The 14460-nt window shown below is 41.3% G+C and overlaps 1 protein-coding gene across 2 annotated transcripts; it reads left to right on the plus strand.

Moving 5' to 3' along the window:
• The first annotated feature begins 1751 nt into the window (after nt 1-1751).
• On the plus strand, nt 1752-9337 carry BTF3 (basic transcription factor 3). Of its 2 annotated transcripts, none has more exons than XM_081088888.1 (6): nt 1752-2456; nt 2787-2855; nt 6215-6328; nt 6441-6642; nt 8096-8152; nt 9050-9337. In XM_081088888.1, the coding sequence occupies exons 1-6, from the start codon at nt 2325-2327 to the stop codon at nt 9094-9096; spliced, it is 621 nt and encodes a 206-aa protein (XP_080945014.1). In that variant the 5' UTR covers nt 1752-2324; the 3' UTR covers nt 9097-9337. The 2 variants fall into 2 exon arrangements, with proteins under 2 accessions (XP_080945014.1, XP_080945015.1); XM_081088889.1 differs by having other exon boundaries at nt 2103-2218.
• The last annotated feature ends 5123 nt before the right edge of the window (nt 9338-14460 follow it).

A 14460-nucleotide genomic window follows, 5' to 3' on the forward strand; every position in this document is an offset into this window, starting at 1 on the left:
AACCATAAACTACAAACCGAGCAGGGAAAAGGGTTTCTGGTTTCTTGCCTACTCTATTGACACAGGCTATGCTGAGTGCTGAGTAAACGATTCTTAGGCTTATTCAAGCTCAGCAGTAAAGTGTGGGGCCAGTTACCCCTATTTGCCATAAACACTGGGAGAGCACAGGAAATGGTAACATCTAAATTACTCCTTTTGCCATCCCTGAGCTAAGATAGCAACTTAGTAACTAATTTTTAGAGTTAAAAAAAACCCCTTTATATAAAAAATGTTTTATATAGTTAATATTATATTTAACATTTATAATATATACTTGATATTTAATATTAGCAGAAGCATAATTCTGCTAAAAAAAAATTAGCACTCACAAAATAAGCAGAAGCAGCTGAAGGAACCAGAAATCAAAGTACTTTCTTACTATTAGGGAACCTTTCTTGATTTTCAACATGGTGCAAGTCTTAAAAGTTACAAAAGAACGCCTGGCTGGTGTGGCTGTGGACCCATGAGCCAAGAGGTCACGGGTTCCATTCCTGGTGGGGGCACATGCACGGGTTTCGGGCTTGATCCTCAGTAGGGGGCCTGCGGGAGGCAGCCCATGGATGCTTCTCACCAGCGTTTCTATTTCTCTAGCGGCTCTCCCTTTCTCTCTCTCTCTTTCTCTCTAAAAAAAAAAAATCAATAAAAGCATTTTTTAAAAGTTACAATAGACAAAAGTGGAAACCAAAGGAAAATAAAAAATAACCTGGGATATTTCCTGAAAACAGGTGTATAAAAGGTCAATCAGAATCTTGTGTTTATGTAAATATCCAGAAAACATCACATGACTAGGAAGCTTTGAATGCAGTATAACATGAAGGGGGGAAAAACTGCTCCTGGACAAAGGTAAAACTTTCAAAAAGGGGAGTATTTCTGTGTATTTTGTAACATTTCTATAGTACTGAACAATGTTGGCAGTCATTTTGACCTTTTTTGTTAGGACAGTGACCCACACAGCTTCACAGTACAAACACACACCCTTTTCTGTGCTACACTTGACTCATATTCAGTAACAGAAGCAACACTGTTTTTTGAGAAAATACCAACTGTTACAATTACCTTTAAAATGTACTCAGAGTTTAAACAGATTTAAATAAACTTTTCCAAAACGAAAAGCACCTACACGTTTTCTTGTTGCATCAATTGCATTTTCTCTAGCGAAGGGTTTGAATATGCCAAGGCTTTTCATAGCTAAGACCACAAAAAGGCTGGTCAGAGAGCATGTTTATTTAAATTTCCATCTCCAATACCGGTCGTTTTATTTTAAGGTCGTCTGAAAGCTTGTCCTAGAGTTTAAAAAATTGCAACTCACACTAGTTTAGCCTCTCCAAACCCACGGGGCATAAGTTCTTGATTGACGTACTAGTTAAGACAGGTGACGTGTGTTCAACGGGGGCTCGCTAGCTGTCAAGTCCCCGCCAACAGATACCGAGTAAACTTTCCGTCAGTTGCAGAGAAGGGAACCCCTCACGCACCCGGTCCCAGGCGACGAGCCACCTGCTCTGGGGCCGGCGCGCGCACTGCCCGGTCCCATCCCAGCCCGACCCAAGGACTTCCGGAACACGCTCCTCAGATTTTTCGAGCCCTGGTCCTGCAGCAGACCAAACCACCTGGCCCCAGGAAGCAAAGTCAGCTTCATTGTTTTTGACAACACGTTTTGGTGAAGCCTCATTCGGGCCGACGGGTAATTTCTAAAACTTCCGGGGTCACCCAGCGAGCCGAGCGCGGCTAAAGAGGTGGGCTCACGCTGGGCGTCCCAGGCGTTTCCGCAAACCTGAGCTCAGGACTCCAGGGAGACAGGGCCGACTTACTCAGCTCCCACTGAACAAGAAACTGTTTTCTCTGACCCCCTGGATGGCTTTCCCCAGGCCTCCTCGCGCTGCCTCCAGCCCAGCCTTTGGCGTGGTAGCCGCCCGGCCGGCGCCGGACGCGAAGGAAAGAACGTCCAAGCGCGTCGGTCACACACCCCGCGTCCCGAAGCCGCGCGTGCGCAGCACAGCCCAGAGCTCGGGCCAAGTCCGTTTCCTGACTTTTCAAGGAAGTGGCCTTGCGTCACTTCCGGCCTCCCTCTAGCTGCCATCTTGCGTCCCCGCGTGTGTGCGCTTATTCTCAGCTGGTCTGCCCTAGACCCCCTGAGCGTCAGCCCTAGTCCCCCGCGCGGCCCCGTTTCCTCTCCAACAAGGTACAAAAAGGCTGTGGACGCCGGCGTGGGAGGAGGACGGGATCGGGGGCGGGCAGTGCCCGGAAGGAGCGAGACAGGGAGGGACAGGGCTGAGGAGAGGAAGGCGATGCGACGGACAGGCGCACCCACTCAGGCTGACTCTCGGGGTCGAGGTCGAGCCAGGGGCGGCTGCCCTGGGGGCGAGGCGACGCCGTCTCTTCCTCCACCTCGCGGCGGAACCAGAGGACAGGAGCCTCAGGTACCGCGAGGCTTGCGGAGAGTGGCCGGTCGGGCAGGCCCTGGCTAGGCCGAGGCCGGGCCGGGGCCGGGGTGGGGGGTGCTGGCCGGGCGTGGTTTGGACCCCGTTTCCCGGGTCTCTAAAAGGGGGGGCGTGGAGGGGGGAGGAAGGTGGGTGCTCTTTCGGCCCTCTGGACACTGAAATTGGGAGCCTGCGGGCGGATTTGGGACTCAGGCCTCGGCCCGTGTGGGACATTTGTCCTGCCGGGCGGGGGGCGGGTCGGGAGGTAACGAGCGTGGAATGCCAGGGCCAACTACACCTTTCCTCGCTGAGGGTTTCCTGTTTTTCTAGATGAAAGAGACTATCATGAACCAAGAGAAACTCGCCAAACTGCAGGCTCAAGTGCGCATTGGTGGGAAAGTAAGTCTTAATAGTGTGTGTGTGTGTGTGTGTGTGTGTGTAAGGTTTAGGATTTTTTTTCTTTCGCATTTCTAATGTCGATGGCGTGTGACTTTGCCTACGGAGGGCATTTCACGGAACCAGCAAGCGGCGGGTTAAAGGCGATGCACAATGTGATGTCTCCGGGAACCGGAGGGGGAAAAAGCGAGTGAGTCGAGATGAAACGCTGCTTAGGCTGCAAACATTGTTTGTAGGTAAACATACTCCCCAGTGTTACAGTGTTTTAAGTGGGGGAAAGTGTTTCCTAACGTGCTCGGTGAGGAAGTGTGGCGTTTCGGGTGCGGAGCACTGTGGCCGCCCTTCCTCCGATTGCTTTGGCCTCGGCTGCATGTAGACTTATAGCGAGTTGGTTTCTTGGTGGATGAAGGCCTTTTCTGTCACCTTCCCTGGCGCAGGCACTCCGGGGCGGCAGGAGGTGTCTATTTCTAGGGCGTGAGTGCATTTTGGAGTTTAAGAGCAGTGGACTATGGATTCGAAAATATTGCGTAAAGCGCGGGTGTCTTTCTATTTTTACTTGGCGATTTCGCTAAAACTCAGGGAAGGGGAGTGTTTGGTGGGTTTTTTAATGATCCGTTTTTGGTTCATTGGTTTTCCCTGGTGGATGCTGAGTCCGAGGGGATTGATTCCTTTTCGAACTCTGTGTTTAGATGGTTCTCTAAGTAATTTACATAAAGCAGAAGTCCACGCTAGACCGAGGTCTACCTGGTTGTATTTTGCGTTGTTCGCACATTCCTAGTGTTTAACAAGGTGTGGTACAGCCTGTTGGAACAGAGCATGTCTTCACTTGGTAAAACCTGTATTCACTTGTATGGTTAAAACTTCTGTACTACAGATTTATTATCTATTAGTATTTTGTTTTATTTTTTTTCCAACTTTGCCCATTTACCTTCAAGTAGAGTCTACTGTGAAATAGCCATATTTGCACTTAGACTTAAATAGTAAGATGCACATTGTTAGTTACTGGACTTGGCCAGCAGTGTCTCTTCATCCCCCCCCACCCCCCAAGCTAGTAGTATTCAAGATCCCAGCCTACCTGTTAACAACAGTAGGTATTTCTTGTTCTTTCTAGCAAGCGTGTAAGCTAGGTGTGGTGGAAAAACTCATAATCTTTGTGGGTCAGTGTTTGGATGCTCTTATGGTGTTTTTAACCTTAGTTAATGTGCCTTTTTTCTTTTTGGTTACTTTGATCATTAGTCCTTTCAACCTGTGAGAGAAACCATTCATATAAAGGAAAGTCAGGGTTATCTAGGATTCTTAAGGCTGATGTAGGATTAAACTTTACTTGTTAACTAGTTAATAGAGGAAGTATTTCTGTCATTGTAATACAGAAACATTTTCTACACCTTTTAAGAAACCTGCTTATTATGGGATGTGAAATCAGGTGAGTGAGTTTTGCCTTAGAGAAAATTGCAAGTGTTAGATACTTCTAGGTAAGTGTTACAAGAGCTCTTTATTTCAGTATCTGATCAGAGCATTGATAATAACTTAATTATTTCAGTGAAAAGTAAACCCTATTTATGTAAAGTATATGAAAACTATAGAAGGTGGGCTGATTTTGTTTTTAGAATCTTATAGTAGTTTCTTAGAATGTCTTTTAGAGAGCGTTCTCTGGAAACCAGGTTTCTACATAACCACTTCAAGGTAATAGTTATTTTAAAGGTTTTTTGAGGGGGTTGGTCACCAGTATTCTATGTAATTATTGATATTTTCTTCAGTTACACTATGATTTATTTAAGCCTTTACTATGCTGGATCCTGAGAATACAAAATTTAGGTAAAGTATCTAGGGGGCTTTAAGGCTAGTAGGGGAGATGGACATTTTTTTAAGATTTTTTTTTTTTCACATACATGGTGGAAGAGAAGCATTTTCAAGATACAGAGATGAGAGAGATTTGTCTGGGTGAGGATATTAACTGTAGTGTTTCGGGAAAACACAGAAGAGATACTGTCTTATGCAGGATTTTAAAGGATCAGAATAGGTATGGAGGCTGGGGACAGTGAGGTAGGTGGGTGGTGGTGGTCTTTCCATGAAGAGCCTTGTGTACAATGTGAATGTCTTAGCCTATATGGAGTCTATGAGTGTTATTAAAGAGTTTGAAAGCAGAATATGGATGGTCACATGTGCCTGGTTTGGGAAGTTTATAGGATATTTTAGAGAAAGGGGAGATTGGAGACTTGGCATGTACAAGAGACCACACGTTTTCCTGAAGCCTATATTCATTCACTCATCAAGTTATTGACTACCTTTAGTGAGCCAGGTACTGTTATAGATACTGAGTTTTATGCCAGTAAATAGAATAGAAGCCTTCAAGGAGTTTATATTCTAGTAAGGGGAGACAGGCAATAAAATATACTTATCTTTATTAGTAATAAGTGTTATAAAGAGAAATAAACCTGGATAGATGGGAAATGGTGAGTGTGGGTCGTTGGGAAAGGCCACTCTGAATATGGTGACATAAGAGCAAGGATCTTGCCAAAACCGGTTTGGCTCAGTGGATAGAGCGTCGGCCTGCGGACTGAAAGGTCCCAGGTTCGATTCCGGTCAAGGGCATGTACCTGGGTTGCGGGCACATCCCCAGTGGGAGATGTGCAGGATGCGGCTGATCGATGTTTCTCTCTCATCGATGTTTCTAACTCTCTCTCTCCCTTCCTCTCTGTAAAAAATCAATAAAATATATTTTTGGGGAAAAAAAAGCAAAGGATCTTGAGTGAGGGAGGGAGCCATGCAGATGCCAGGGAATAACAATGTGTCCAAAAACTCCTGTTTGGCCTATTTTAGTAACAATGAGGAGGGTTATTTGGCTGAAGATGAATTGGTGTGTGTGATAGGAGATGTGTGTGGTCAAGAATGGCATAGTAGGGGCAGGACAGATCAAGGTTAAGATAAGAATTTCAGATTTTACTCTTGCGTACAATGGAAGTCTGTATAGACCTTTGTGTCATACACTGTCTTGCCTATGAATATTAATGGATGTTAATTTTTCTTTAATTAATGTAAAACAAAAGGTTAGTAATTTAGGTTGACACATGCCACCTCTTTGATCACTTTAGAGCAGTTAATGTAAAAAGTAGAACTTGGAAAAGATTATTTATATCTGACAAAACTAGAATTTTAGAAATTATTAATGATTTGTAGCAAGTCCTCTCCCTCTTTTGACTTCCCTCATTGCTTTCACCTGCCTACTCACTGCATAAAAGTTTGTGGTTATGGTAGTTTTCTTATACATATCCAAAGTCAGAAAGGAATTTGAACCTTTCCATTTGAAAATGTCTGTTACAGTATAAACGTGTGCTGTGTTCTTTCCTTTCTCTCCACTTTAGGGAACTGCTCGTAGAAAGAAGAAGGTGGTTCACAGAACAGCTACAGCAGATGATAAAAAACTTCAGTTCTCCTTAAAGAAGTTAGGGGTAAACAATATCTCTGGTATTGAAGAGGTAAGCGTCAAGTTTTATTTCTTTAGAAAAACAAGATTTGTCTGAAAAAAGCTTTTAATGGTCATACATTTGGTCGGCACTGCTAATTAAAAATATTTTTTTTCCTTTATAGGTAAATATGTTTACAAACCAAGGAACAGTGATCCACTTTAACAACCCTAAAGTTCAGGCATCTCTGGCAGCGAACACTTTCACCATTACAGGCCATGCTGAGACAAAGCAGCTGACAGAAATGCTACCCAGCATCTTAAACCAGCTTGGTGCAGACAGTCTGACTAGTTTAAGGAGACTGGCTGAAGCTCTGCCCAAACAATGTGAGTTTTGCACAGGTTATTGATTTAGTCAATAGATTTCTAAAATGTCAGGTGCAAAGTGGATGTGAATATCTTTAAATTTGGAAATGCTACCTTTTCTCTTAAAAATATCCATTTTTACACAGATTTTAAGCAGGTATTCATAGTATATGCAGTAATTTAGTGTGCTGTGATTTATTATACTTGTTTGTTTCCTACTAGCTTTCTTGCATTGGATAAGAGACTTTAAAATGTTATCCTTTATTAGCTGGAAAGTATGAAAATGCTAATTTGGTGCTTTTTTGATAACTGGCACTTTAAAATTAATTAAAGATGTATTGTAAATTATCACAATTCTTCAGTTGTGTCTATACAACTGATATTACCAATAATCTTTAAGAACTGGCTTGCCACTATTCTGGTGTTTTTAATTATAGTATGATAAGGATTTTGTTCAGGGCAGAAAATCATGAAGTTGAATAATTGTACCTCAGGGGTATGGATACTTTATGCTGAAGCTCTCTGACTAAAATTTTGAAGAATGGGAATGGAGAAGTAAGTCAGGCTTATTATATGGTTTTTTAATCAGTCATCCATGTTTTTCTAGGCATTCACTCACTCTGTTCACTTTATATGTTGTTTTGTCACCTGGAAAGGCATAAGAGGTTTTCTTTTGTGTTAGTTTTTGTTTGTTTGTTTTATTATTGATTTCAGAGAGAAATGAAGAGGGAGAGAAACATCAGTGATGAGAGAGAATCAATTGGCTGCCTCCTGCACGCCCCCTACTGGGGATCGAGCCCACAACCCAGGAGGCATGTGCCCTTTACCAGAATTGAACCCGGGACCCTTCAGTTTGCAGGCCAACGCTCTAACTACTGAGCAGACCAGCTAGGGCAAGGCATAAGAGTTTGTAGAAAGTCGTCTTAGGTTTTCAAAGCTGAAATAGGCATTTGAAGCAGTCCACTGAACATCATGGGGCCAGTACTGTGAGGTCCCTACTCTCAAATGTAGTTCACTTTCTGTGTAATAAAAGGAAGCTGGATGCTTACCACTCAAAGAATCTTAAATATTTTTGATCATTTTATTTTCATTTCAGTAAAGGTTTGTGAGCATCTCCCTTATGCCATGCACAACACAACAGAGTATTTGAGAAAACAGCCTTTTAATTTGCCTCCCCAAGTAAAGCTTACCATAATTTGGTACGTGGGTTTACTTGTACCCTGGGGGCTCCCCATTATTCCCATTCTCAATGTTTGTGGTGGGCCAGAGGATTGAAAACCTAGGTATAGAATTTGGTTTGTTGGCTGTTGCTAGTGTTCTAGCTCATTTGTAGACTATTATGTTATTGCTAGTACTATAGATGAGATCCCAAATGTCACATCATGAATGTAAACCTTTCATCTGTACTTCTTTTGGTTAATATTTATTGAAGACAAACACATGTGTGAATAATGTTTACATTTCCCTTTCACAGCTGTGGATGGAAAAGCACCACTTGCTACTGGAGAGGATGATGATGATGAAGTTCCAGGTAGGAACCTTCACTTGTGGTTAAACTGGGGAATCTGAGCAAAAGAGGATAAAGAATCTTTATTCTATAGGAAAGACTACCTTGAGGGAGGTGGTATAGAGTAAAGAAGGGGAAAGGGAGACACGAACCTTACTCACTTAGAATGAGAAAAGTAGTGTACTGTTATTTCACTGGGAGTTGTGTTTGTAGATTTGGTTTTTTTCTATTTGGGATCCCAAGAAGTTGGAGGTATATAACAAGTATTGAATAAAAAGTTTACATTTTGTTACCTAAATGTAATGACTACTTACCACAAATGGCTCTTGTTTCCTACTGTGAGATCCATAAATTTAAAAGAAGGCATGGAGAAGTTATTCAGATATCTTGGGATATAACCATTTTAAAATCAGCAGAAAAGCTCTTTTGGCAATCTTGAGGCATTTTTCTATTTCAGCTGTTACTGGATATATTTTTGTGTGGTAAAACGAATATTTATTGGGGAGTAGAATCACTAGACCATAAATAATTCCACTTGGCACAGACAGGTGTCCTCAGGAATCCAGGAAAATTTTGGAATTGTGTGTCACAGTACTCTTTAGTTCTCCCAAACTGACTAATTTGTTATATTGCTTAAGTTTAATTCTTGGAGTGCGATGAGAATAGGGAGAGTGAGTTTATACATATTCTTTAAGCACAGCCATGGGCAAATTAATGACTTTCCCTTGTTTTAATTATATGCCAAAACATATACTTCAAAATGTGCCAAATGAGTAGTGGTTATTGAAAATAAAAACTTTTAAATTTATATACTGATTTAACTAGTATGTGTTTTGAGAACATTTCCTTATTTCCTCTTAAGATCTGTATTTGTAGATTTGGCTTTTTCTGAGTTTCTGCCTTTTTTAATTTTTTTTTTAGATCTTGTGGAGAATTTTGATGAGGCTTCCAAGAATGAAGCAAACTGAATTGAGTCAACTTCTGAAGAAGATAAACTTGAAGAAGTTTCTGGGAGCTGCTATTTTGTATTATGACTGCTTTTTCAAATTTTGTTTATGGATCTGATAAAATCTAGATCTCTAATATTTTTTAGCCCAATGCCCCTGGACATTGCAGCTCTTTTCAGTTTTTGCTTATACATAAATCATTCTTTGCAGCTAATTAAGCTGAAGAAGCTTGGGAATAAAGTTTGAAACAGGTTAATAAAGATCTTTGCCTAGTATAGTTTTATTTTTTATTTCATTGACACTGATTTGTACACAGAAAGCAAAGTTGTTTGTAGAAAGCTAACCATGGCATGTAATATGACATAATCTTTGATGAAATTTTATTAAAAATTTAACATGGTAGAATCATGTAACAAAGGTGGTATAAAGTTTCATGTTTGAAAACTTCCCTGCAGTAGCCCTCAGGGCTTCCATGGTTTATATGATGGGTATAATTGTAAGATGGGAATAGAATACTCCTTCGTGGTAGAGCAAGTTTTTCTCTTAGTGTTGTCTGTATACTGAGAGCCTTATATGTACTTTTCTTTAAAAATTTTTATTGATTTCAGAGAGAGAAACATCAATGATAAGACTCATTGATCGGCTGCCTCCTGCACGCCCCCTGCTGGGGACCAAGCCAGCAACCTGGGCATGTGCTCTTGACTGGAATTGAACCCAGGACCCTTCAGTCCACAGGCTGATGCTCTATCCACTGAGCAAAACCAGCTAGGGCCTTATATGTACTTTCACACTTAATTTTCTCTCATTTAATCCTCATTCTATGAAGTTGCTCCATTTGGTAGATGTAACCAAAAGTTACTTTAAAAAAGTGAAAGTAGTTAGTCTCTTCTGCGTAGGCTGTAAGGTAACTGGAAAAAAGGTAGTAGGAATGTCACCCTTTTCCCTTAAGAGAGAACACAAAATGAGTAGGGCTACTTTTTTCTTTTTTAAATTAACATACCGTAAAATTTACCTGTGTATGCAGTTGCAACGTGTAATTGCCACCATAACTAGAGTACTGAACAATTTCACACTAGAAAGGCCCCTCGATAATAGAGCTACTTTTAAAAATTTGTATTAGTAATTATAATGTTGAAGCAACTTAACAGTTTTACAAATGGTAATTAAAACAATTATGTACATTCTGCATTGATGCCAACTGAAAATTGTCTTAGTTCCTACTTCAACAATAAGAATTCATTTTAAATTTTCATAGCTTACAAGTACCTTTTGAAGGTACTGTATAGCTATATCTAAAATCATTAACTATCAAAAATGAAATGTGTAAACAGTATTTGCATATGTTAACATTGTATTATTTTCTTTAAAGTATGCATATCACTTAAAGTACACTGCTACAGTAACAAGAATTCCAAAGTCTCAGTGATTTACAAAATTACATGTTTCCAGAGTATTATAGGTTAGGTTGTACTCTGCTATATTGCTATATGTTCACTTCAGGTCCCAAACTAATGGGGCAACCTCTGGGGCACTCAGCTTTCTGGCAGAGTGAACAGTAGGTCATGTGCTGGTTCTTTTTTAAAATATATTTTTATTGATTTTAGAGAGGAAGGGACAGAGAGAAGCATCAATAAAGAGATTCACTGATCGGCTGCCTCCTGTACAACCCACCCTTGACCAGACTTGAACCCGGGACCCTTCAGTCCACAGGCTGATGCTCTATCCAGTGAGCCAAACCTGCAAGGGCCATGTGCTGGTTCTTAAAACTGCTACAAATGTCAAAGATATATAACTGACTACAGCATGTGCAGTGGGTAAAGGAGGACGGGGTTGGGATGGTCTGGAGTGGGGCCTGAAGATTTGCATTTCTGATAAGCTTCCAGGCGATGCTGATGCTGTAGTCCACTGGCCATGCTTTGAGTAGCACAACTGAGATTGTCTTAACTCATCCCCAGAGATAGGGGTGACTGAGGCTGACAAGCATGTGAAGAGTGCCACTATCTGAATATCCAGTTGTTTACCCCGAATCTGTATAGGCAAGGGACAAAATTAAAAAGTGCACTAGGTTTCCAGGCTAGGCCTATTCCAAGGCAACTTGCTTCCTGTGGCAGATGCAGGCTAAGGTTAATCCTGCTTTGCCTGTATTCAGACTTTGTTCCAATAACCTCTAACGATGTTATTGCTTTGGTCTATTTAAATAATCTGGTATATGTTAGTTATGGCTATGGATTAATAAAGGGTTTTCTTGTAACGTTTTCAATATTGAGATAGGGTTATGTTACGGTTTCAAATGACTAAAAATTTTAGTTGTTACAAAGGTTTGTCACACTTAATGGTTTGTCTGGCTGGGCTCCACTACCTCCATCCACCACCCCCCGGGAGGAGCCTCTAACTTGAATGTTGGCAGTATCAGGACAAGGAAAAGAAATAGCTGGCTCTTCAAACTTAGGTTGGGAAGAGATGCACATCACTAATAACCACATTTCATTAGCCAGAGCAAGTCATGTACATAGCCAAGTCAGATGGCCAAAAGGATTGGGGAAGCATAATCCCTCCCCAGAGCAGGACAGCAGTTGTTTCTAAACAGCACAATCTACCGCATTCTTTCTTCAAAAATTGATTTGAGAAACATCTATTTATTGTTCCACTTACTTATGCATTCCTTGGTTGATTCTTGTATGTGCCCTGACTGAGGATTGAACCTGCAACCTTGGTGTATCAGGCTGGCGCTCTAACCAACTGAGCTACCCAGTCAAGCCAATCTACCATATTCTTAACAATTTTTCTTTGCCCACAATTGCTATAACTGTTATATGTTAAACACTATCACTTGCGTTATATCTCATTGCTCAGCATAACAATCCCTTGAAAAGAGCCACCTTGTACAGACAAGGAAACCATCTTCAAGAGGTGAAATTGCTCCTGTGAGGTCACACAGCCCCTTAAGTGGTAGAGTGAGATTCAAACCCCGGTCTGCTCTTAACCTCAGGACCTATTGGAAAGGACTTCAGGCCCTGGGAGGCTAGAGAAGCAGATGATTCTGATCTGGGTGAACTTTTGGCTGTTGTGACACTTGCTGGCTGTTGTCCGATATTAAGACTAACCCTGGGCCAAAGTAGCTTTCAGATGGATCTGAACCAGGGATACACTAATAAAGAGATAGACAATTTTTCTGAGAACTCAGGATTTATACCCTCTATTTTTTGAAATAATCGAACTAGAGTACACTTGTGACAGCTGCATAATAACCATGTGTGCACAGGGCAGAAAGCTACATTCTAAATTTTGGAAACAAGTTTAGAAATGGGCTCAAGATCACTAATGTTTGGACATGATTTCTGCTAATTATTTTTCTCCATTACATAACACTGGATTCTTTAGTAAATTACCTCCTCTACCCCCAAAAAATAAATATGTCAATTTGGGGGGGGGGCGGGGGGGGGGGAGAAGGAGTCTTAAGGAAACTAATAGCAGTTTTTAGCTTTTCCAAGATAATAATTAGAAAAGTCTTCTATTCACATAAATTTTCATCACTCCAATCAGCACAGTCTTGAATGCCATTTTTGCAGCGAGTTCTGGGAATGCAGGCCCAGTCAGCAAAGAAAACAGTATCACATCTCCAGCCTAAACACTTTGGCACTGAACACTAGACAATTTTATTTATTTTTAAAAGCACAACTGTTAAAACATCAAGGTGGACTGGAAAATGGGCTATTGGAAATGAAATGGCCCTTTGGATCTTAACAATATTAGAGAAAACTGTCCAAAGGGGAAATTGAGGATGTTTATTAAAGATTCTACACACTTAGGTGAAAGAATTTGCACTTTGAAAGCAAAGAAGAGTACTACCTCTCCATCGGCCTGCAAACAAACACACTGACATGCTACATAAACAAGGAGGGGTCCGTGTGAGTTTGCATGTTCAGTAAGCCAGGAAGAGAATCAGTATTTGCTAATTGGCAACCAGCAAGAAGAAAAGGATCTGTTTATACTTTTAGCTTTTTGTTGCCAACACATTATTAGGTTAACATGCAACTCCTCAGCAGCATTTCTTTTTCTGCCTTCCGTGGTGACCAGGCAAAAGGCAAGACACGATCTCTATAGTGTGCTATATTCTGATACCTTTTTTATATACTGATTATGGTCATGAGCTATTGGAACTACCATGGTTTTAATAACCCAGCCTTGCCAGATTGCAAGGCAATCAGGGGTGCAGTGTCACGTGAAACCACCATGGAGAACACTGGGAAGCGAAAAGGAGAGTGGGAGGTGCAAGGAAGTACCAAAGGTTAAATACATAAAAAATGTCTTTGAGAGCTAAAGCATCCAACAGACTTTTCTTTGATCTTTACCAAAATTTCCAAAGAAATCCAAAAGGAATTCCATCGCAGACAAGAGTTGTCCATCAAGATTAGTATTTCCTTTGTTAATCTTTGCGAATCTGGCTTTATTTGCTTTTTTAGCCAGAGAATTCATATGTAAGCTACTGAAAATGATGGGATTGCTTCATTGTGAACGTAAATATCCTTAGGACAGTTTCTAAGTATGGGTTGATGTATGTAATTGAACCCATTAGAATATCAATCACATATTCTCATCTTTACCTGATTCATCCCGACAATCATTGTTTCTTGTGTCACAAACCTTGTCCACATACGTCCAAGTCTTCTGGTTGGGATACTTGAATATCAAGTGTTGAGGGGGATGGCTGGGCATATGGCCCATATTAAACAAAGGCATGATTTCTAATAGAAATCACTCATGCATGGTAAGGTTTTAATTATAATTCTAAATTTTAGTGATTAATTGCTGGTGCCTATTCTTCCATTTTGATTATTTGTCCACCTCACCACAGTGGGCAGCAGATTCATCTTCGCCATGGCTGCAGTCCAGCTTCCTGTTACAAAGCAGGGAGGGGGGCAAGCAATTCCTGAGGTCCGCACACGAGAAGCCATGGTGCTGCGAAGCTGTTTCGCACTGTCGACATGGCCAGTCTGGAAGATGTGTAAGACAAGCACTGGATGTTAACATATGCATCTACGACCTTGAACGCCAAGCTTTTAATAATATCACAATCTGCTTCCTCCTCCCGGCTCCTGCTTCTTTCCATTGTTCTTTCCCCTGTTATTTCTTCTCCTTTTCTTTCTTTTTCTCCTCATTTTCCAAAACTCTCTAGGCCTACTTAGCTTGTATGTCTTGCAACACTACTGGCATTTTGGGCAAACCAGTGTGAACTCCCTCCTGCCCAAGAAGGAATTGAAGGTGCCTGGGAGGGGTAGTCAGCACGCCCGGCCCTGGTGTGTGCTTTGCTGTGGATTGATTGGTTCCATGATTTTCTTAGCTAGAGATAGGAACAAAGGTAACTTGGCACACCAACCTCTAGGG

The sequence above is a fragment of the Myotis nattereri genome (genome assembly GCF_964212035.1).
Source record: "Myotis nattereri genome assembly, chromosome: 4".
Classification (NCBI taxonomy): Eukaryota; Metazoa; Chordata; class Mammalia; order Chiroptera; family Vespertilionidae; genus Myotis; species Myotis nattereri.